Source organism: Saccostrea echinata, unplaced genomic scaffold (genome assembly GCF_033153115.1).
Source record: "Saccostrea echinata isolate AGI-Se365-2 ecotype Australia unplaced genomic scaffold, CSIRO_AGI_Sech_v1 ptg000049l, whole genome shotgun sequence".
Taxonomy (NCBI): Eukaryota; Metazoa; Mollusca; class Bivalvia; order Ostreida; family Ostreidae; genus Saccostrea; species Saccostrea echinata.
The window spans coordinates 1,852,393-1,876,503 of NW_026889798.1; the positions used below are offsets into that span (position 1 = coordinate 1,852,393).

The following is a 24,111-nucleotide window of genomic DNA, read 5'->3' on the forward strand; positions in this document are numbered from 1 at the left end:
TTCATGACACCCCCCCCCCCCCCAACCACTTTTATATTTAAACTTTTCAACCTTTCAAGATTGAAGTGATTTCTGCTTTTTCCTAGCCATAGTGCTCAGGTGAGCGATGTGGCCCCTGGGCCTCTTGTTTTTTTTTTTTTTTTTTTTTTTTTTTTTTTTTTTTTTTAACTAGCTGGCTGTTATAAGAGAGAGAGAGAGTAAATAAAACATACGGACAGAGACTAAAACTGCCAGTTTCCCCAAATATGTTGTTAAAAATTCATGTATACAACGTTTTTCAATCTCTCAATCGCTTAGCTATGACGTCTCAACCGCTCAACTATGACGTCATAGCCTATGACAATTTGTTACGAAAAGACAGGCAAAGGGAAAATCAAAGAAAATGTAATAAACAGAAAATTCAATGTTTTGTTGAAGAATATGGAATTTATTTCACTCGTGAGACAGGATTTTTTGATATTTTGAAAATATAAAAAAAAAAATCCTGTCCCACTCGTGAAATAAATTCCATATTCATCTACAAAACATTGAATATCCTCTATTTATTGAATGAATGAAAGTAATATTCTCTCATATTGTGAAAGGATACCAGAGTGATATTCTCTCACAGTTTGAAAGGATGTCAAAGTAAGTAAAAAAAATAATTTCTGGTCTGTAATAAGATAGAGATAGTAACTAAAACATCCTGATAGACTAAAACTGCCAATTTCTTCCCAAATATATTTGCTAAAATCCATGTCACAATGTTTTCAATCTCACAACTGCTAAGCTATGCTCAACTATGACGTCAGAGCTCGTCATAGGACGTCATAGGACACTGTGTTAAGAAAAGTAAGAAGCAACGGGAAAATCAAAGATAATGTAATAAAGCAAAAAATTCAATGTTTTGTAGTTGAATATGGAATTTATTTCACTCGTGAGGCAGGATTTTTTTTTTATATTTTCACTATTGCTTCAAAATATCAGAAAACCCTGTCCCACTTGTGAAATAAATTCCATATCCAACTACAAAACATTGAATATCCTCTATCTTTCTGTCACCAAAGCAATGTTCATTTAAAAGTCTTTTTTGAAGAAGAAAAAGAAGCTCATTAGAGCTCTGTGCCAACGTTATCATGTGGTCAAAAAGCCTTATGAACACATAGGGTTATGGGATCATTTCAGGATTACGTCACAAAATAATATTGTTACGCCACAGTACACTTTCCCTGATATTAACTTTTGTAATTAGGTCATCACTTATTACGTAGAAAACTCTCAGTAAAAGCTTTCAGTAAAAAAAAACTTCGGATTGGAAATACTCTTTTTATGACTAAACCGACTTTAAATACAGTTATTTTGAGTATATGTTGTTGCTGGTTTTCTTTACTCTATTCCTTTTAAATATACTTGTACTCAGTGATCCTGAAAGAGGGAACATGTATGTATCCTTCTTTAGCTCTCCTAATCTTATACATTGTTATCATGTTCCCCGTTTATTTTTTCTTTTATAGCTGTGAAGGTGAGAATGACCACGTGTCGTTTACCGCCTTCGCCCACGATGGACCAGACAGGGGTTTTAAACCTATCTGTGGTGTTATGCAGTCACTTATCACTAAACGAGTGTCCGACGGCGCTTACTTCCGGGTTCTGATGAGTTCCACTGATAACTACGAACATACGGGCTTCCTGGGACGATATGAATTTAGCCCTGGTGAGTCACTGACCCGAATACTTTGTAGGGGCTCCCTGTGTCCTCATTTTCACCCTCAATAGTACTAATCAATCAAGGTCTCTCTCTCTCTTTCTCTCTCTCTCTCTCTCTCTCTCTCTCTCCAAATTGTCATTGTTTCTTTTTTTGCAGATTACAAAGTCTTTCCCCCCACAACATCTTCACCAGAGAAAAGGAGCGGATCCCAGTCTTCAGCAAGTCACACCTCTGTGCTAGACATTCTTTGTGTGATACTGATTTCTATAATTAGTATAACTAAAGTCAATATGATTAGCTAGCTACCGCAAAATGTTCTAGGGAATAAAATGTCTAAAATTCATGTTAAATACTGTAAAATCACACATTTTTTGTCGGGGCAGATTTCGTGGTTTAAGAAAAAATACTGCATGGTCTGTGGGAATTTCGTAGATGAAGAAATGTCGAGTTGTTGGAAATTTTACACTTCGTGTAAGACATGAATACGTGGGTCTCTTCATACATGTACCACCAAAAAACAACGAAAATTAGACCCCATAAAAATAAGTGATTTCACAGTAACTCCAAAAATCAAAACTTAATTACGATTCAATCTTGTCATTTATGTACTGTTTTAAAATTATGCGTGAAATATTCAAAATCATTTGTACAGTCCAATATTATATAGATCTAAAGATTTAAAGATGTAACCATGTTATCGAAATCAAAATAGCACATGCGCACTCCAAGTTTATCATTTACTTCTGGTGGCGCCTATGTGTGATATGTCATTGCACATTTTTTTAATCTTGAAACCTATTAATTTAATTTTATACACATGTATACTATATACTATGAAATCGTTAGATGTATATATCCGCCAAAATATATTTTAAATTTTAGTATATCTTTCCATGAGTATTTTTAAAAATACACATAAACATGTTAGATATCAAGACCCAGAAGCAACATCAAAATTAATATCTTGAATGATTTACAAATGACCTGTATATTGTCTTTAATTGTTGGTATAATAGCAGGAAACTCTCTATTATCTTGACAATTTACCATACGAACTTTTGAGTTAGTTTGTGTTTCTGTAACTTTTTTCTTTCTTTTTTCTTCTTGAAATATCCTATTTATAAAATGTAAATTTTTTTAACCTTTTGATATTGTACTGTTTCCAAAAGCTCTTAAGATATTTACTGCTATTAGTTTCTTTTAGTTGCAGTGTGATTGTACACTGAAGACATTGATTTCTATGTACATGTACAAATTCAACTGAATTCACCAATTTATTATTTGTAAGTTTGAATATATGTTTTAAATGCGAGAAGCTTGAAATGCAAATTATGTTCATCTGAGAGTAAATTGCTATGTTTGTTGCTGGTTTGAAGGACCTTGTGTATAGATGCTTTTTTTTTATTTCTATCTTTTTCAAACTAATCCTGCTTACTTCTGTTATAAAATGTATGGAATTGTTTTTAATGAATTGTTACTATTCTAGATCTGCATATTGCGTTAACATATTTCAAAAAAAGCCAGACATGAGTGATCTTCAAGAACATTACATAATATGTTTTCACACAAGTTGGATTTGTCATCAAGACAAGGAATAAACTTAATTTTCAAAGAAAGTTGTGATGACTCTTCACAACCGAAAATATTAATATGTTTCGTAAACTTGGTCATCGATATACTATATTTGCTTGTATCACCAGTATATGTCTCCATTCCTTGAAATTCATTTGGAAGACTGGTTATCTAGATCCATGAATATCTGCAGACTGGAAGATCTTGGCATAAAAATCTTCATTTGGCAAATGGAGATTTGGGAGAAAAACATTAATTTTGATTTCTTCTATTGTTCAGCAATAAAATGACTTGGAAAAAACTTTTTTACTAAATTTATTGCACTTTTTCTTTATAAACTTTCGGCTCTTGTGGCCTCAAAATCAACAATATCACAGCAACACTTGATACAAGAGATCCAACAACTGCAGTTCCTGAGTAACTCACTTCCATAACAAGTCCAGAAATGAATGGAGAGAGCATGCGTGCTAATGACATCACACTCTGACTCATTCCAATAATACCTCCCACATTTTTCCCGCCACATCGTTGTATCGTAAGGCTTGTAGATGAAACTCTCAGCATTGAAGTAATAATGCTTAAAGGGGTATAACAGATTACATATAACACAATGTTACTGACATTACTTAAAGATAACAGAGTAAATGTTTGAAATACACTCATATATAAAACTATCTGAGCATCACTTCTAAACAGTTTTGAGATTCTCCCCACTAGAAATCCACTGAGAGCTGCGATGGTTGCCGAGTATGAAATGAGGTAACCAATGTTACTGGGTGACATATGAAATATCTCTCGCATTGTCAGTGAAAAGTTGCTCCTGTACAGTAATATGGAGAAGCCTAGACAGAACTTGATTAGAAACAGATCCCAGAGGTTTTTCCAGTCAAACGTTCTAAGGGATTGAAGAAGAAGCTTAGGACTGAAGTTTTCTTCACCTGAATTTAGTCTTTTTAGGGAATCTTCAGAATCATTTCTCAGTGGGGTGTTTCCCTTGTTACAATTGCTGGATTCTTTGTCCTCTACTACTGCCCACACAAACACTAAAGATTCAAGAGTAATTTTGCTTTAGTGAGTATGACAAATATGTAATGTACTCTTCTAATGACCATTGAACAAACAAACATGTAGTCAGTAAAACATGCTCATAGCAAAGTGCCAGTGATGAACAATAATGATTTGTTATAAACGAAAATCATTATATCCCATAAGTTCATTATATGATTCAAAACCACAGTGAGTGAAAATCGCTTCTCTGTAAGCGTTAATTTTTATAAGCTAGTTTCCTGTAACCTTTTTTTTACTTTACAACATCACTGAGGTTTTTGTCTTTGATTGCTCAGGTGATTGCACAGGGAACAATACCATAATGGTGGAATTATTAGTGAGACGCAAATTTAGCGAATTGTTCTTCAAAATCGGTATTAATTTTAGCAAGAAGTAATTTTAGTGATTTTATGGTGCATAGAAAGACAACAGTAACCCCCCTAATGCGGACTAAAATGTTAGCGATATTTAATTTTAGCGATCTCAAATGTCAAAATTACATCCTCGCTAAAATTTGTGCGATATTCTGCAGTTTTTTGTTAATCTTAGTTTTCCCGTAAAGAAAAGGTTAGCTTTCCATTGGTTTAAAAAGGAAGCTTCTTGAATTGTAAAATGTTATTAAAGATTCAGCTTTCAAGTATTAAAAGTAAGCTTTAACAAGACTAGAATCTTTAAGGGACATGTCTGTCATCTGAAGTCATCCATAGTTGTTTTAAAGCTTAGATATTTTTTTTCTCTTTAAATTCATAATTTTTTTTTAGATTTTCTGTAAAACACATCAGAATCTGTATAGATGCAAATCTTGAGAGGAATTATAGCATTTCGTAGAGATAACTTTTCTTTGCCTTTGAAGATGGGCTTTCTCCTGGCATGTAAAAATATCTATTTTAAATAACTTTATACTGAATACCTAAAACTTTGCTTCTAGAACATGTCTATGATTTTTATAAATAAGTATTTCAATAGGAAAGATATATTAGATCTATCAGAAAAAAACAAGACAGTTCAATACAGAATAATTACCGGTATATACCGTAAGAATGTCGAAATGAGAATCCTATGCAGTAAAAACTGATTACAGCAAGCACGCCTATAATGAATTCACACTTGCTTCCAGCAAAGTGATTTTAATTCCCTGTACATGTATTTTTAAAACATGAAGAATCAAATCCTTTGTTCCTGATTTTGCTATAAGCATTTTATACTGTAAAACTTTTATAAATATGAATATATGAAGAATGTTTATTTGGTGTTGGAGAGGTTTACAATCATCCTGGGAGCAAATGATAAGGCTTGCAAAACTTCCCTCTCTGCAAAGTATTTTCTATTGTCACATTGATCATCATTCTTATAACACCAAATATAGATTGACTCTCTCATTTCCTAGTTAGCAGACTGCACAAAACATTAACTAAAGACTGCATTCCAATCAGTTTAGACATGTCAAAAAACATTAATATGGTAAATAAAAGATGCATCTGACATAGAGTTTTTGCTAAGTCCTATAGTGCAAAACATACTGATACAAAATTAAAGCCAATTTAGTACTACTGATATACATGTACGTCCTACCTGCATTGAGAACAAATATAGCAGTACATAGGAAGGTGACTTTATAGAATCCCCCACTAGTCTCTGCCAATCTGCCCCCTACCATTGGACCTAGGATAAAGCCAATACTGGAAGCAGCATTGAAGGTCCCCAGCACCCCGGACTGGTCACTCCGAGAGGACACATCTGTCAGATATGACCTGGATACACTCTGACTGTGTTTGAAGATACCTATAAGGGCCAACAAGAAACATTTCATTCTTAGATTTCATTAAGATCCATTCACACCTTTATGAATAAATCTGTAACTTAACTACTACAGTTTAATCTGCTCAACAAACACTGTGGAATCATAATTGTTTGTGGAAGGGGGGAATGTTTGTGGATTTCCTGGGTCACTTTTACATGTACCCATGATTTTACATCCCCATGAACAATTATTTTGTTTACATATTGTTTCATTGAATCTTTAAAAGATTATTAAAGAGTTACCCAAGAAATTATGTCCCCATGAACATTGACTCTTAAAAATTAAATGATTCCATAATTTTTTTTTTTTTTTTTTTTTTTTTTTTTTTTTTTTTTTTGGTTACATACATCTATTGAAATGATTTTTATGAATTACAAATATAGTCATTGCTTTAACTAAAAGAATTTCATAGGATGTTTTTATTCATTCCCTTAAATGGAAAGCATTGCTTGTGTTCTTCATAAGCAAGTTCTTTAATTTGGTTAGCAAGTTTTACTACATAATATGAATAAGATTATATATAACTAATACATGTGTTACTGTAAAAGTTAAACTTACGTAAATATTTATTTTCAATAAATTACTGTTAAAAAAAAACAACAAATTAATTGAAAATATTCTCTTGAAATTTCATACCAGTCCAGTGCAAAGCAAACCTGATTCTTTCAAAACAAAAATTAAACACTGACATAATTGTTCTCAAGTTTAAGTTTCAAGTTGAAGCTTCAACATTCATTTTATTAACTATAATGACAAACAACCAAAAAGACGTTTATGAATAATTGCAAATAGTATTTTCCTCTGTTGAAGACGGTGAAAGATAATTTGTTTTCCGATACACTGCTAATTCTATAAACTGGAAACTTAGCAGCACACTTTTTTGCTTTTTCCCATGCTGTGCTGCAATCCATCTCAAAATCAATACTTTAGCACGTTTCATTATGTAAATCATACAGGTCTTTCCCTTGTGGCAATAAAAAATTTTTAGTTCTCAACGTTTACTTGATGTATAATTTTCATTTTAATGCAGTTGCCACATCTTGCATTATTGTCTTCTATCAGTAATAAATTTTAGAAGATTTAAACAATTTTTATTCATTCAGGAAATAAAAAAAGGATTTCACTCTAAAATGAAGTACAATCATTATTTTAAAGAATTTACCATTGTTGCATTATTATCTTCTATAAGAAAAAAGATTTAAACAATATTGTTTTCATCATACATGTAGTAAGGAAATGAAAAATCATATAGCTATAGGTGTCCTTTTGACCTTGATCTTGGAGTTTGACCTACTTTTTAAAAAACTTTAACCTTGGACATAACTTTTTAATGGTTGCTGATAGGGCTTTCATCTATCACATGTATATTCCTAATGACAAGACCTTCCTTTGGGTACCAACATTTTTAACCTCCTAACCTTAACCTTTGAGTTTGACCTACATTTGTAAAAGCTTAAACTTTGCCTACAACTTGAAAATGGTTGCTGCTTGTGCTTTCATATTTCACTTATGCTTTTCTTGTGATAAGACCTTTCCTTTGGTATCAATATTTTGGACCTCATGACTTTGATCTTGGAGTTTGACCTACTTTCAAAAAGCTTTAACCTTTGCCAGAACTTTTGAATGGCTGGTGCCAGGGCTTTCATATTTCACAGATGTTTTCCTTGTGATAAGACCTTTCTTTAGGTACCAATATTTTTTAACTCGAGATCTTGACCTTGGGAGTTTGACCTTCAACCTTAGCCTTGAGCTGCGGTATGGGGGCATCAGTGTTTCACAACACATCTAGGATTTTTTTTTCAAAAACAACTAAACCGCAACAGATGTTTGTAAGTCAATGCTGATTGTGATGTAATGTGCAAACAGCAACATTATGAATAAGGAATCAAAACTGATATCTAATTACATTGTACTTTGCATATTTATCAATTTCCATGGATTTATTGCTAACTAAACCTAGATGATAGCTCAATTGCCAACTTTGTAAATAATGTATCATTTCATTTGATGTCAAACAGACTTATCTGATCAAAGCTGGAATTCAGAATAAATCATTCTGGTGGTCGTGAAAAATTTCCAAAAAAAAAAAATGTCATTACGAAAATAAAAATTATAAAGGCTCCAATGATTCTGTTGTGAAAATTCAATATGTTATTAATTAGTCCCCTACTGGTGAAACCAGGGGGGACTATAGATTTTCTTATCTGTTAATCTGTCTGTCTAGCTGTCTGTCCATACGTCTGTCAGTCTGTCCCACTTGTATTCTGCAATTTTTTTTCTACATGATTTCATACATGCTTGAAGATATTAAGTTGATTTTTGCTATGATGAGTTAAAGACCAAGTTTGCATTTCATTCCATTTTGAAGAGTTTTAACAGAATTGCTGACTTTTACATATGTAACTTTCTAAAGGGAACCAGATTATACTTGCCAGTAGGGGACTAGTATTACTTATGCAATACTCTCAGAATGCTTGTTAGTCCCCTACTGGTGAAAGCAGAGGGGGCTATAGGTTTCCTCCTTATCTGTCTGTCTCTCTGTCTACAAGTCCCTCTGTCTGTCTGTCAGTCTGTCCCATTTGGATTTTTTCCATGCTTTTTTCTACACACTTGCAGATACTGAGCCACTACTAAACATTAACTTTTGTTTAGCAATAACAACAAAATTAAGCAGATGATTATACCAAAATACAAAGAGTATGCTCTTGTGCCAGATGAATACTTAATTCTTAAAGCTTTCTGCAAAGAACACAGAAATTACTTTGTGATAATCATAACAGGCTCCAGCACACAAAAACTGTCATTTAACGTCAATATCTAATCAAGATTTATAGTAGATATTTACATGGTAAATAACAATTTAATTCTTAAGGACCGTTTCAAGAATAGTTTGAACATTTTGATCTTGCTAACAATTGACCTATTGATCATAAAAGAACTATTACCTCTAACTAAATATGAAGTAAGAGCTATACCCAAATTGATTCCTTTGAAGAGTAATTATCATAGTCCTTTTTCAACATCTCCCATATTATACATATAATTTTAGAACAAATTCATTTTAGGTCTGATATATAAAAATAAGAAAGAGTGACATTCATCTTCCTAAAAAAGGGGAAAAAAACATAAAAAGAAGGGGGAGGGGATACTGACTATGACATGAAGAAGGGACAAAAAAATACTGATCCAACTCTTATAAACCTTTCCAAATTACATTTCAAAATCCTTATACATTGGTTATATAACTATGACAGCCAATGAATGTCAATTGAATAAAAAATGTAAAGCATATCGTTGTAGTTTACAGATAGAAGAAATGCAACAAAAAATATATCAGATCTGATAAAAAAAAAAAAAAAAGTACTCCATGGTAATTATACACTGTACCTGTGGGAATCCTGGAGAGCATCAGGACAATGAGGGTGGTTGAGAAGCTCATGAGGAAATATCCCCCCGCCGAGGCGAGCAAACAGAACAGGAGACAAAACTTCCTCCCAGCATTGTCACTCCATTGACCCTGTATAAAAGATGAACAAAACATGTTACAGGTATAAGAAACTGTATACTGTACATAGTTCAATATTTTTTGGATGTGAATTTTTTTCAGGGGAAAAGGGATTCAATTTACACTCTAATCTTCATCCACAACATGGCTGCATTCAAAATGAAAAGTTTTTTTCAAAGACGTTGCAGTTAATAAACAATTCAAAGTTTAAGAAGACTTTTTTAAGTCTCATATGATGAGAATCAGAGAATGTATAAGAAAAATAAAAATAGAATTCATATCATTGACTTTAAATGTTATTTGCTAGACAACATATTATAATTATGCTGGACTTAAACCAGTCCTATGCTTACTTAGAAGTATTTATTTTCTTTTTACAATGTTTACAAAATTCTTTCTATCTTTTAGGTGGTGGAATAGATTTAAATATATTTTGCTTTTAAGTTTAAATTATTTTTCGATAAAAATGAAAGAAAAAGTGAGCAAGCTCACATACCCCATGCTCCCCCAAAGCTCGACAATGCAACACATACTGTACTTATGAAATTATTTAAGGCAAAGCACCGATTTGAGGGGGGGGGGGGGGGAACTACACGTATCCAAGATTGTGTGTGTGTGTGTGTGTGTTAAATCATTAATATTTTGATCTAAAATCAATAGGGGTCTTATAAGGTCATACAGTATTTCACATAAAATTTCATTACAAAAGCTGATTCCAGTGGATTTCCTTATTACCTAGCTGGAAAGTTTCTTCAATAATAGGCAAAACTCTTATGGCAAAAATAATGGAATTTGAATTTCCTGGTAATATGCACATCTACACACTGTGTACTAAATATCTGCAAAGTTTGACAAAATTCTGTGCAGCGGTTTAAGAGGAGTTGTGCTGACATAATGTTCATCTCTATATTCAAGATATGGCCAAAATCTAAGTTGAAAAGTGCCGAAATTCCCAGAAAAATAACGGAATCGGAATTTCCTGGTAATATGCACATCTACACACAGTGTACTAAATATCTGCAAAGTTTGATGAAATTCTGTGCAGCGGTTTAGTAGGAGTTGCGCTGACAAACTGTTCATCTCTATATTCAACACACTGCTCAACGCGTTATCGGCAATTCAGTTGTTATCGGGCATTCGGTGCAAGAAAATCAATGTTTGCAAAACGTAGGTTATTTAAAATTTCTGAATTCAACGATAATTGCGTACTCCAGCAAACAAAGTTTGTGATCTTTGGCAGATATATGATTATACTTTCAGCAGCTAAAAATACAAACCAAATCACTGTCTTTCAAAAGATCAACAACTCTTTCAAATGATATTTTATAAAAAATTTCGGAATATGTCATCACATTTTAGCTTTTGTAGAAGTCCATTTCGTTTTTTTTGTATTAAACAAAATAGTTTATATATTCTATAGACAATCATATACCTGTAGATAAGCAGACTGAAATCAAAAATCCAAATTAAGGGTTAGTTAACAGGCATCTAAAATGTCTCGGTAGGTGAAAACATGTTATCGTCAACAAGGTTGATGTTGCCGGATAATTCAGTTTTTACTGGTGTAAGTTATCGGAAACACAGGGTAAAAAGTTTCCTTCAGCTTTAGAAATAGATTGAAAAAAAGTCCATTATAATCTGTCAATCCTTGAAAATTACAAACGTAATTTTTTTAAAGTGATTTTTGAAAATTTTCTAGCTGTCCATTGTTAGTTTTTTGATATACATGTAAATAATTAAAATTATGATTTTATAATAGAACTACTTATCTGTTCAATCATTTTTCTGTTTTCCTTTAAAGATAGCCACAATTGGCTTCCATCGGTTTCAGACGTAAATGTGCATGTATACAACAAATCTATAGTTTCTTTAGTTAGTCAGGTCTTACGATCTATTATGTCATTTTTGCAAAAACATCATCACTTCAAGTGCCCCAATGAGCTATAAGTTTGTTTTGTCCAATACAGAGCGATAGCATTGTTTGTATCAAATCATTTTAAGGTTTGAAATAGAGGAAATCGAATGAGGTGCAAATATACTGCAAAGAAATATTTCTTTTTTGTTATAATTGGGTATGTATTAGATTAAGGAGACTATCCTTGTACAAAAACATTGTTCAGTAAAAATAAATAAAATTGATTAAAAAAAAAACGTTGAACTCATTTCCCAAACGTTAAAAATACCTATTGGGGGAGGGGGGGGTGCTGGTCGATTCACTTCAATTCTTCACATGTTTAACCTTTTCTACAAACAGTGATCCGCGTTTTCAATGAGGAAGGGGGTGTGCCAAGGTTTTTTTTTTCTTTTTTATTTGCTTCACTATAACAGACCTGTTTACCCATATTGTTGTCTCTCAGTATTTCTTAATAGATTTGTCAGTGAGATTCGGCATTTGCCCGTAAGATTCACTTTCCATCGATTTTACATATATTACTAGAGCACAACTACGTTTCTGATTATCAAAACATGGTTTAATAACATTATACCTTGTTTTCTTTCGAGAGGTTTCTGCCATTTTTTTTAAACCACCGGGTTTTCGCAACCCGACATCACTAAAGTGTTTGAAATCATTCTCTTTGTTTGCAATTAAAAATCGTCAAACAGAGACAGATCATAACGAAAACTAACTCCTGAAATCCAAAAGACAGATTTCCATATTTTCATAAAGGCAAAGCGTGAGAGCGTGAGACGTATTTTGGACTCAAAATCCGTACAAAATACGGCGAAATCGTAAGAGTATAAACAGGTCTGTTATAAATATTCAATATAACTCTGTAAATTCCAGGTGAGGTCCGAACCTCCCCGACACCGCCATCCTAAATCCAAATATGAGCTCCACCTACACATTGAATTGTCTACGGATTTTCCATTCGGCTGATAATGACAAAGAGCACTCCGCAGGTGTGATCGGTCGACAGGGGATGCTTATCCCTTCTTTGCCCCTGAAACAACATCTGATGTTGTTAGAGTTCCGTGATTACTCTGCTCCAAATGTATACTGTTTCAATAAACTTTTGAACTTGAATAAGTTATCTTTATATTTCATTAAAAATAGTTTCTCTCCGTCCGTAACGCTTTTTGTAAAAATTAATAAGTAAAGTCATTTTATTTTCTCAAAAGTTGGAATTCTTGGTCATATTTTGTCTAACACCCTTTTGGAAAATTCATTTAACCACCCTTGAATTTAGATTCTTTAATTGCTTTATACCAAACTAATACATGTACATGTATGTACTTGGTTCAAACAAAAGGAACAATGACTGTTAAGGGGAGATCAAAAATGCAAAGTCAAGGAATAAAAACCAGGGATTTATCAGTACCTTCTCAGGGGCCGAAATTCGGCCCCATTCCCAATTGAAAATGAGTTCAGTTTTTCCCAATTTGGCAGTATTTTTTCCCAATTGGTGAACAATGCTTTTATATTTAACTATCTAGTAAAAACACAAGGAAAATTGTCAGATTGTCTGTAATTTTCATCTATTTAAGTCATTTAGCAAAGCTACAGTCATAACACATGTTTAAAAACACTGTAAAAACATCGCCAACTTTTAATCCGAATTTCCTCAGTTTTTCAGAAAATGGTGATATTTTGTATTTATATAGATTTATTAAGTTATTTCTACATACTCAATTGATCTACAAGTGAATGGTAAGGACTGTAGGCATTATTTCAAATAGAAAAATATATTTTCAATGCATTAATACATATTAAAAGAGGACTTTGAGAAAATATATACTTGCAGGAGGTTTATATTTTCCAGAAACAGATTCTGTAAATAAATGACCTTGGAATCTCATACACACATGTACTACCCTAAGTAATGTATAAACACTTTATACTCATTGAAGTCAATTTTACTTTTATTAGTCTGTTATTCATAATTGATCTTGTATGAAGTTGGATCATATATAATTGTCTGTTTGGTTCCCCATTAGATTTCATGCTGAAATATTAAATGAATTACACCTGAATACATGATTTAAGCAACATTTTTTAATTTTTCCCAATTTCATCAAAAAGCCGATAATTTTTTCCCAATTCCCCCAAAATGGCATTTCCCAAAATAGGCTGATAAATCCCTGAAAACAAAGTAAGGAAAACAGAGACAAAAGCGAAGAACAGTGCGTAACTGGAAGGCAACACACAGAAAACTAAGAGTGAATTACTGTGAATTTAGCAATTATTGCAATGCTTTTATATTGCGCATAATGCAACGTAAGAATCTCAATAAATAAATTTGTCATTTGTATTTTGGTTACAACAGAGATTTATAATTCAGAGAATTAACTAATACGATATTTTCGAACAGGTCAAGATCATACACATTTCGGTGATTATAAGATATGCCAAAACATTCATGATCAAAAAACACTCCTTTTCTTAAAGTTACATATAAAAAAAAGAGACAAATGTTATCCAAAAATTAGAATTGTGTTCTTGCCACTCTAAATATTTAGATTTAATGAAGATTTCTGTTGTTTCTTTAGATTTTTCCTAACCTATGACAACCTTTGTTTCCGATAACTAAAACCGAAATATCCGATAACAAAGTGAACCATTCAACCGCATTTCCGATAACATCCTGAAAGTTAAAAAGGGCTATTTTTACACTTAAATCACATCTTTGCGAGATTCTGACAATGTCGTATTGTGGACAATAATTAATGTGAGGTAAATATAAGGATTCTGAAGAGAGGGGCTATATGCAGCAATGCCAATCGGCCAAAAACTTGCAAAATATAACAAATTTGACTTTTAAAGTCTTCTCAAGACTTACAAATACTATAATAGGATATATTGGGGCTTTATTTTGTATCTATATTCATTCTTGTTCACAAAAAGCACAATCAACAGTCTCTGTTTCTATTTTTATAGTGTTTATTTGCAACAATTTAATAACCTGTCAAAAGTTGTGATCCACCGAATGTCGATAACAACAGAATAGCCGATAACACGTTGAGCAGTGTGTTCAAGATATGGCCAAAATCTAAGTTGAAAAGTGCTGAAATTCCCAGAAAAATAACGGAATCGGAATTTCCTGGTAACATGCACATCTGCACATTGTGTCCTAAATATCTGCAAAGTTTGATGAAATTCTGTGCAGCGGTTTAGGAGGAGTGACTGACTGACTGACAGACGGGTCAAAAACATTATACACCCCGCAACTTGTTGTGTGGGGTATAATAAAAACACAGAGCATTATCATATCATCCAATATAAAATAATTTTTGTTAGAGAAAAAAAGTAAGGGAGACAATCCAGAAAAGCCCAATTTAATATTTTCACAACTGTTCATAAAAGCTTCTTGCAAGTGTTTATGTGAGAATACATGACATTTTATTAAATATATAATGACATATTTTGATATATTTCTCAATAAATTTATAAAGCAGACCAGGGCTGTAATGTTCTTGGATACTTTGGCACTTGCAATTGTGACGTCACAATATATTTTCCCGGCTCTCCATTCTTAATGACATAACATACAGTCATGTACATTAGATATCACAAATATCCATTACTTATGTTGTTAGGATATTTAAGATCAGGAATACAGAGAAAAAATTCTATGATGTGAGTAGGATAAAAAATGTATTTGCATTAAAATATGCAAGAAAAATTTATTGACTGAATATTGAAAAATATGAGGCGTCACGGTAGCTCAGTTGGTAGAGCACTGGCTCTGTGATTGGAAAGTCATGTGTTCAAATCACAGCCGTGACTGACCTAAGTTGATAAAAAATAGGTAGCAACTGTTCCTTCACCAAGCGCTCGGCACTTTGAAGTGAAAGTTGTGGGTCCTTTGGATGAGACCTTATAAACCGAGGCCCCATGTCACGGTAGGTGTTGGCACGATAAAGATCCCTCACTGCTCAATGGCCCTCAGTGCTGAGTAAAGATCTAAATTTGAAGCCCTTCAGTGATATATGGTGACGTCTCTATCTGAGTGAAAAATTCTTGAACAAGATGTAAAACAACATGCAATCTATGCCCACCCTCAATCTGTGTGCAGATGTGGACCTCACAATTTTGGTCTGCTTTACTACACAAATACCTCGGATGGGAATATTTCCTGATATTCAGTCAAAATCTATAAATATTAATAAATATGTAGGCAATTGCAATACTTAGCTCCAAAATTTCAGTCACTACAGTAATATGTACTGCAAATATCCACATAATACTCTAAAATGTATCGAAAATTATAATATAAGTTAATAAATACTGGTAATAAGTTTTTCTATAACTTACCACAATAGGACTAGACATTAGCTGGAGAGCTCCATATGTAGATCCTACACAAAAGTAATTGAAGTTTTCACGGTAATATTTTTATAAGCTATTTTTGGTACATTTCACTTAAATTTTACAGTAGTATACCTGTAATTTCCATTCTAACATTTCAGAAATTATTTTTGATTTAAAAATATTACAGTGACATATTAATGATTTACTTCTGTTACCATGGTTATGTTACAGAAATTCACCTGATATTACATGTAATAGTTACTTGCATATAGTTCACCTTTGTTACAATACTTTACCTATAATCCCCGTAACTGTGGGGGTGGCTCCCAGATCCCTGGCATGGGTGGATATGAGGGGGAGAATCATACTGACCCCAAACAGGTCCTAAAACCAGACACAGGTGTATATAAGAAACGTTCTGCGATTCATTGTGTTCTTAAGTACATGACATGCCCTCTTTTAAATTTATTTTTATTCATTAAACAGTATGAATATATGATCTGAATGAAACTCTATTGGGACCGGGGGGAGGGGGGAAAAATCTCTCATTTTTTATACATATGGAATGAAACTTTTATTGTCCCACTGCATAAGAATAAGACAGGTACTAAATCTGATCCAAACAACTATAGAGGATTATCAATAAGCTCAAACTTGGGGAAAGTATTCAATAAGATCATACATTTGAGATTAATCAAATTTACTCTAGATAATAATCAGATTAGCAAAAATCAAATTGGCTTTATGGAACACAGCAGAACAGCTGACCATATATTTTCTATAAGATCAATAATTGAGCACTACAAACTCAAAAAGAAAAAAAGTTTATGCAGCATTCACTGATCTGAAAAAAAACCCACTTGATACGATTTGGAGAATAGGATTATTTTACATACTTCTAAAAAATGGTGTTCCAAAGAAAATTTTCATTGTGATTTATTCTATGTATGCGAACACAAGGAACAAAATAAAGTTAAATGAGGGGTTAAGTGAACCCTTTACAGTGTATATCCGAAAGGGGTATCAAGCAAGGTGATGTACTAAGTCCCTTGCTTTTTAACATTTTCATAAACACTCTGATCCAATATTAGTAAAGGACACAAAAGTACACTGCTTGTTATATGCAGATGACTTAGTTTTGTTGTCAAGTAGTCCTGATGGTCTACAATGTAGCCTGAATATTCTTGAAAATTATTGTGTTAATTGGAAGCTAGAGATTAACATGTCCAAATCAAAAATTATGGTATTTAATTCTAATGGTAAATTTTTTTTAAACCATTTTACTATTTATGGTTATCTGTATTGAAAATGACACAATTGACAAATATTGCTATCTTGGTATAAATCTTAAATGTAATGGCAATTTTAACCTTGCTGCAGCTCAGTTAGTGGATAAAGCCAGAAAAGCTTTATTCAAGATAAAGAAAACCCTTGGAATACATAATTCCTGCTGATTACTTGAAAAATTGTTTGATACTATGGTAATTCCCATTTTGCTATATGGAAGCGAAGTTTGGGGTATTGAGTCAGTCATAAAAAATTCAGGCTCGGCATCTTATGAAAAGTTTCATTTTAAATTTTTTTAAAAAATCTTAGTTCATTGCAAAACTTCAAATAATGTTTGCTATTCTGAAGACTCCCAGTCAGATCAAAAATTATTATGTTTGCTATCAAATACCTTGATCATTTAATTTCGATTGAACGTACGTTGGCACATGATATCTTTATCAAAACTAGTGTAAAGAAAATAACACATGGTCTATGTGTTTAAAGACTTGTCTTAATAACTTGGGGTGTTTCTAGTTAACAAATTTTAATATGTCATTGAAACCAGTGCTTGGCATTGTTAAGCAACGTATTCATGATCAAATATTACAAGAACAAAATGCAAGTATTATGAACTCCTCAAAACTATCATTTTATCGGAACTTTTGTTTTAATAATAAACATGCACATTATGTTGACAAACTAGAGTCACTGCATGATAATGTTATGTGTGCCAATAAAATATTTTGATTTTTTTATTTTGATTTTACATCTTAAAGGTGCTTAGACACAGATCTGAAGTTAATATTTTCTCAAATTTTCTGTATAATATCACGACTTATATATTGCAATAGCATTTTACATGAAAATATAATAAAAAACTTATTTTATCTGGAAATTATTGGAACTAAGAATTCCTGGACGCGTTTGATTAACACATCCTTGCACTTTCACAAATTTTATATTTATCCTTAATATTTAAGAAAAGAAGCGATTTTGTTGTGTATTAATGAAAAACATTATATTTATAATCCAGAAAATTCAGAGTAGAAATGTGCAAAAGCAAACCCCCTCACTAATATTGTCAGCCCGTGCTCAGTGTTGTGTACAGAGTTTAACAAATTGAATACACCTGTGAAACGTAAACTGTTTTTGTAAACAGGGCACGAGCTCTGTTATTGTTAATGTTTACGATTCACCGGGTGTGTTCAATTGTTAAAGTCTGCACACACCACTGAGCACGGACTGACAATACTGTGAGTGGGTTTTGCTTTCGAACATTTCTACTCTAAATTTTCTGAATTATAGTTTTAATATTTTTCATTAATACACAACAAAATTGGGCACAGTGTAAAGACCTGATGAGTGTAATGACCTGATTGACCTGATGAACATATTTTCAAAAAATAACAAAATTGCCACTTTTCTTGTAAGTATTAAGAATAAAATTAAAATTGTGAAAGTGCAAGGATGTGTCAATCAAACGCGTCCAGAAATTTGAAGTTTCAATAGCTTCGAAATAAAATAAGATTTTTATTATATTTTAGTATGAAATGCTATAGCAACATATAAGTCATGAAATTATGCAGAAAATTTGAGAAAATATTAACTTCAAATCTGTGTCCAAGCACCTTTAAGTTTAAGAAATTTTAATATTGAAAATAGACATTGTAAATCTAAATCATCTGAAATAGATGTCATATTTAACTTACTCCACAAAAGTCACAGGTATATCTTATATTTGAATAACATTACTACATACTTGTTTCGAAGCATGCAAACTAGTTTCGTTTCATAACTGACAGGTCAACGTCATAATAATTGGCAAAAACCATAACAGATGCGTTATTTTAAATCCATACAACCTTCTTTGAAGAATTTACTACAATTTACACCAACTGAAAACTTAACAATCTTACCAGAAATCCCGAAAAATACATTGACAACACATTTCGTCGTCTTGTGTCCATAGTTTTGTTTTCTTCTGCGAGTTATCTCCCCCTGTTAATAATGCACGGTTAAGTCGTCCTTACATTGCTTCCTGTTTAAACTTTCGTTCATTTGTAGACTGGCTTGCCTGTCTGATATGAGCGATATCTTTCGAACGATAGAGACAGGCAATACCAGTCTAGTTCATTTGTAAAATACATGTATCATCATTTTCTTACGAAACTACTGTAAAATAGGATTTAACTTGGTATATTCATTGAAAGCACATCTCATCATTCTGTCAGGTATCATTTGGTGTGGGGTTTTTTTCCTCACTAAAGAAAGTGTATTAAAGAACAAGCACGTGCAAGTGCTTGTGGACTGCCCCCCCTCCCCCTCCCCTTTTCTCCATCCTGGTCAAGTTCTTCTTCTTCCCATTCAGTGCAAAACTACTTAGGTATTCTGCGTGAGGGGGTGAGTGTCTATGTACAGTGCACAATAAAATTTAAAAGTTGCTTGCCTTTTTTAATTTTATTTTTATTTTTCATCTATTTATTTATTTTTTAAATAAATTTATCTTCTTATTTTACATATGTACAATAGATTTAAATAGCATGTTTGCGTTATCAAATTATAACCCGGCATAGATGATACGTACCCGTTTAAATAAATATTCAGACGTGGGGTCAAGAAATTTCTGAGTTGGTAATTTTTTGACTGGGTTAGAACCCCCCCCCCCCCCCAAGAAATGTCAAGAAATTTCTGAATTGGTAATTTTTTGACTGGGTTAGAACCCCCCCCCCCCCACCTCTGGAAAAAAAATCCTGGATCCGCGTCTGGACGCCACTTAAGTGCACGTGTGTTTGGATACTTTCAAAAGTAAAGTCTGTGAAAGATATTAAGAGGAATTCGAAAGGTTAGTTACTGTTGCAGATTGTTTCCCGATAAATATGCCTTAGCACCTGCACTTTGACACATATTTTCATTGTGGTTTAGAACACACCTCCCATTTATACCTTGAAGAGCCAGAAGCCCAAAGTGTATCTCTTTATCTTACGTTACATTTAAATCGACACGAGTGTTCATTCAAAAAGAACAAACTTCATTGTCTCTCAGAAATTTTATTTAAAATACAAAAGGTCCATCACGCACATTGGATCAATTTGATCTCGGCTCCTCAATTAAATTGTTTAAACGGACACGTAGCTGTTAAATAGTGCCTGGTTGCATATATTTAATGTAAATATTAGCGCACTACTTGTACTGTCATTTCTAAGTATATTACTCTGTATCCGTGTGGCCTAAGAATGGAAAAATGATCATTGGACCCAGAGTAAGGTCTGCGGAGTTTCTGGGTAAGTCCTTTGTTTGTTGAATCGTGGATCTTACTGTGATCCCGATATTCAATTTCGAACTAATTTCAGGATGTATATAATAATTTATCGGTGTATCTGTCCTTCCAGATTTATGCAACCCTTAATGTTAAAACGGCCTATAAGTCAAAAAGAAAATACCATTTTTTTTTTTAAAGAAAAATGACCTACATACACTTGTAAACGTTTAACATACACGGATCTAGAGGAATCGGAGGTCTGGACCCTCCCCCCGTAGTTGAATTTAAATAATTTTAAATGTTCCTCCATAAATTTAGATACAAATGGGGACGTTTCGTATTTTAATGAGCAATGACTTTTAGAAACCAAGGAGACTGTGTAAAGTGTAGGAATTAAATATTTGTATGTTCTTGTTAAAGGAACTATATAGTTTCTTCTACATGTATACAGTACACTTATATCGATAAAATTATTGGCGGGGGACACGGTCCTACTGCACCCCCCCCCCCCTTCAGGTTCCTACGAGCGCGATCATGATTTTCGTATCTGTCTTTCGATTTAAATGTCAGTGTAATATATACCAGAGACATAATATACATGTAGCAAAATAGCTACTGTGGACAAAAAAGAAAGAGTTGTGGATTAAGTGGTTAGCTGGAGTCTTGAACAACAAAAAGGTACCAAAAATTTTTGGATGAACAATCTAACAAATTGTCATTAATGTTCAACAAAAAAAAGCACATCCATCCTCTTTATACATATTCCTATTTTTATTTCTTGTCAAGATGTTGTTGTTGTTTTTTTTAATTAAGGTTGTTTGCTCACAAAAGAGCGTACATGTATTCAAAATGTACAATGTATGTATAGGTATTATAGTCAACTTACCGTTAATGTCATAAGAAGCGAACTACTGTTTGGGTTTTAGCATACGTCTTCAGTAATCTAGTTAATTTATTTCATTTTTTTTTTCCTCTCGTTACTGTTTAGGCGAATCAGACGCGTTTCAGGAGAAGGAGTACTTAGAGTTTAGTAAAATTAAAAATTTCTATCCGTGCGTCCAATATCATTAGTTGAGCTATTGTTTTCAAAACTATAGATTTGTATAAGGGACGTATTTAAATCTTCTTAGTTCAAGTTCAATTTATTCACCCAAACCAAAATGTATGAATGTATGATAAACTTAAAGAACAAACACATGCATTATTACACGTACATGTACATTCTGAAAGGAAAAATGACACATATAATATTATCATATTTATTTAAGAAGTCTTTATTAAAATATTGATTTCATAATTAGTATCAGTTTTATAAGTAAAAGTATTAAAGAACAGTGCTATCACCAAAAAAAAAAAAAATAAGTAAAACAAAACAAACAAAAAACAATATTATTTAGCTTTTTCTTAAATCCCAGTACCTGCACACCCAATCAAAATAAATGCGTGGTAAAATTATTACGAAAATGTACACAGTTATAAAATTACATATTCTAAGTACGATGTATATACTATATATCTTTCAAAAATTCTAATACAGAAGATAGTAAAATCTAAATCTTATTACTGAAGCTAAAAAGAAAAATGATATTATATACTTATAAGGTTAAAACAATGCATCAATCTTTAAAATAGAAGACCAATGATTTTAAAATTCTGATTTGCAATGATTGTCTTCTTAATGTGTATACCATTCGCTGTACATATGAACTACTCTATAAGAGTTGTCATTCTTTGTTAATTTTTGTTAAATATTCTAAATTCTAAGGGAAACCTTTAAATTCAAAATCGAACTTTTGGAAAGATTACTACTCTGTTGTGAGTAAAGGTTGATTGAGCTCACGGAAACAAGCACTGAGAAAAAAATTAAATCTCTCCATGTGTTCTTTAATACAGTAGAATTTTAAATACAAATGACAATTGCACCTATCCCACTTTTATATCTTTTATCAAAGCAAACACAGGCATATTTAACAGTGTGTTGTAATCTAAAAAAAAATGGAGAGAGAAAAAAACCCATTAGTAGTAAGTGTTCTAAGTTGACAAAACAAAAAAAAACTTTCTAACAAACAGTTGCAAATTTGTTATTTGAACATTTTACAATAATACACCTAGATGGATAAATTCTGTTGTCCTTAAGAATATAACTATTTGAATATTGCATTCACTTCATCAAAACCAACCTTAGAGAAATTTCTGTATAATTTTGCTACTAAAATTGCATTGTCATGTACCAGGAAATCAAATGTTTAGAAAGTTTTGCAGATGCTAGAAAATCAAGTACAAAACATATTCTCACCCTTCTTAAATGAAGTACAATAAAAATTCAACTTTATACATATGCAAATAATCTAATTCATATTCTCACCAACTTTCTAACATCTGAATCAGAAAGCTTACATATATTTTCGTTTTAATTCAGTCTTTTCAACTGCTCAAATGCCCAACTACATGTACATGTATGAATAGAAACTTGCATTGACTGTTAAAATCAGGTATAATTGCTGCATGGTGCTTAACCAAAACGGTTTTGCTTGGTTTCTCATACGGAGGTTTTGAAATTAAGAAGCCTGCATTGTGTTTAAGGTACATAAACTTTAGGTTAATGCATGTATATACATGTATTCATGTATATACAAGTTCATGTGCATTATACACGTACACTTTAATTATGCAGAAATTTAATTACATACAGACAGACATATCATGTTACATCTAATAAAGTAATAAACTGTCAACAAATAGTCTTTTTTTTCTTTTCTGTATAAAAAGCACCGAAATTCTCTCTCTCTCTCTCTCTCTCTCTCTCTCTCTCTCTCTCTCTCTCTCTCTCTCTCTCTCTCTCTCTCTCTCTCTCTCTCTCTGTTTGAAAGATTAAAGGTCATAATGTTGTACGCTTGAGGTCACAATCCATCTCCGTGGAAACAACCACGCCTTTTGTCCATTCGGAACTCTCTACCGGTACCGGGCTTAAGTTTGGTCGTGCCGCTAAAATATACAGACTTAGTTCCAGCAAGTAATCCTGCCATGATACACTCCTGAAAATTAAAAAAAAAAAACAAGAGAAATTTTAATTCAACAGAAAAAAACAACAACAAAGCTTTTGTCTCGAAAGTTTGCAGGAAAAACCTAAAACAAAATTACTTAACAAGTCTTTCTCTTTTGCAATGGAAAACAATTTCAACCCGTTAACTTCTTATGTAGCACATTCATTATTTTTCTTTACAAAGTAATTAGAAGTAATATGTTCAATATTTTAGAATTTTTTAATATTTAACATCACCGAAAAACTTACTTGGGACCGTTGGATTCACAGTCCATTGTAAACGACAAACTTTCATTCAAAACAAAAGACAACTCCTCGTCCTTTTTTGACAACACGGCAAAACTAAAGAAGAAATCATAACACTAATCAAAGAACTATATACGGTAAGGGCGTATTCCGGCCCCCATAATAGTCAAATTTTGAAAATCTCTTGAAATGAGCAAAAGTGCATATATTGTATAAAATAATCCAAATTAAGACAATATATTATGAAATTGGAAAAATTAGTTGGCTTTTCTTGCCTCTGTGACGTCACAAACTATTTGGATTTCCGTTATTTTTAAAATAGAGGCCAAAATGCACAGAATTTGTTCAAATTTGACTATAGTATTTATAGAGCGCAAGCTTGCTCAGGTACCATATTCACATATTTCATTGATATTATCATTCTACACATTA

At 32.4% G+C, this 24,111-nt stretch overlaps 3 protein-coding genes across 4 annotated transcripts in view; 2 read left to right on the forward strand and 1 right to left on the reverse strand.

The window, feature by feature from the left end:
* LOC133203218 (suppressor of lurcher protein 1-like) overlaps positions 1-2,810 on the forward strand; it is a 52,154-nt gene extending 49,344 nt beyond the window's left edge. For both annotated transcript variants that reach the window (XM_061339048.1, XM_061339049.1), the window contains exons 11-12: positions 1,494-1,693; positions 1,844-2,810. In XM_061339048.1, coding sequence (XP_061195032.1) covers positions 1,494-1,693; positions 1,844-1,989 — 346 coding nt within the window. In that variant the 3' untranslated portion in view covers positions 1,990-2,810. The remainder of the gene's footprint in view (positions 1-1,493; positions 1,694-1,843) is intronic.
* A 748-nt stretch (positions 2,811-3,558) lies between these two features.
* LOC133203308 (uncharacterized) overlaps positions 3,559-24,111 on the reverse strand; it is a 32,938-nt gene continuing 12,385 nt past the window's right edge. The window contains exons 6-12 of the mRNA XM_061339116.1: positions 23,683-23,775; positions 23,320-23,425; positions 16,159-16,246; positions 15,866-15,909; positions 9,495-9,624; positions 5,879-6,088; positions 3,559-4,302 (exon numbers count right to left, since the gene is read on the reverse strand). Coding sequence (XP_061195100.1) covers positions 3,575-4,302; positions 5,879-6,088; positions 9,495-9,624; positions 15,866-15,909; positions 16,159-16,246; positions 23,320-23,425; positions 23,683-23,775 — 1,399 coding nt within the window. The 3' untranslated portion in view covers positions 3,559-3,574. The remainder of the gene's footprint in view (positions 4,303-5,878; positions 6,089-9,494; positions 9,625-15,865; positions 15,910-16,158; positions 16,247-23,319; positions 23,426-23,682; positions 23,776-24,111) is intronic.
* The window catches only part of LOC133203306 (spermatogenesis-associated serine-rich protein 1-like), a 40,452-nt gene continuing 36,704 nt past the window's right edge, over positions 20,364-24,111 (forward strand). The window contains exon 1 of the mRNA XM_061339113.1: positions 20,364-20,412. Within this exon, the coding sequence (XP_061195097.1) occupies positions 20,373-20,412 (40 nt within the window). The 5' untranslated portion in view covers positions 20,364-20,372. The remainder of the gene's footprint in view (positions 20,413-24,111) is intronic.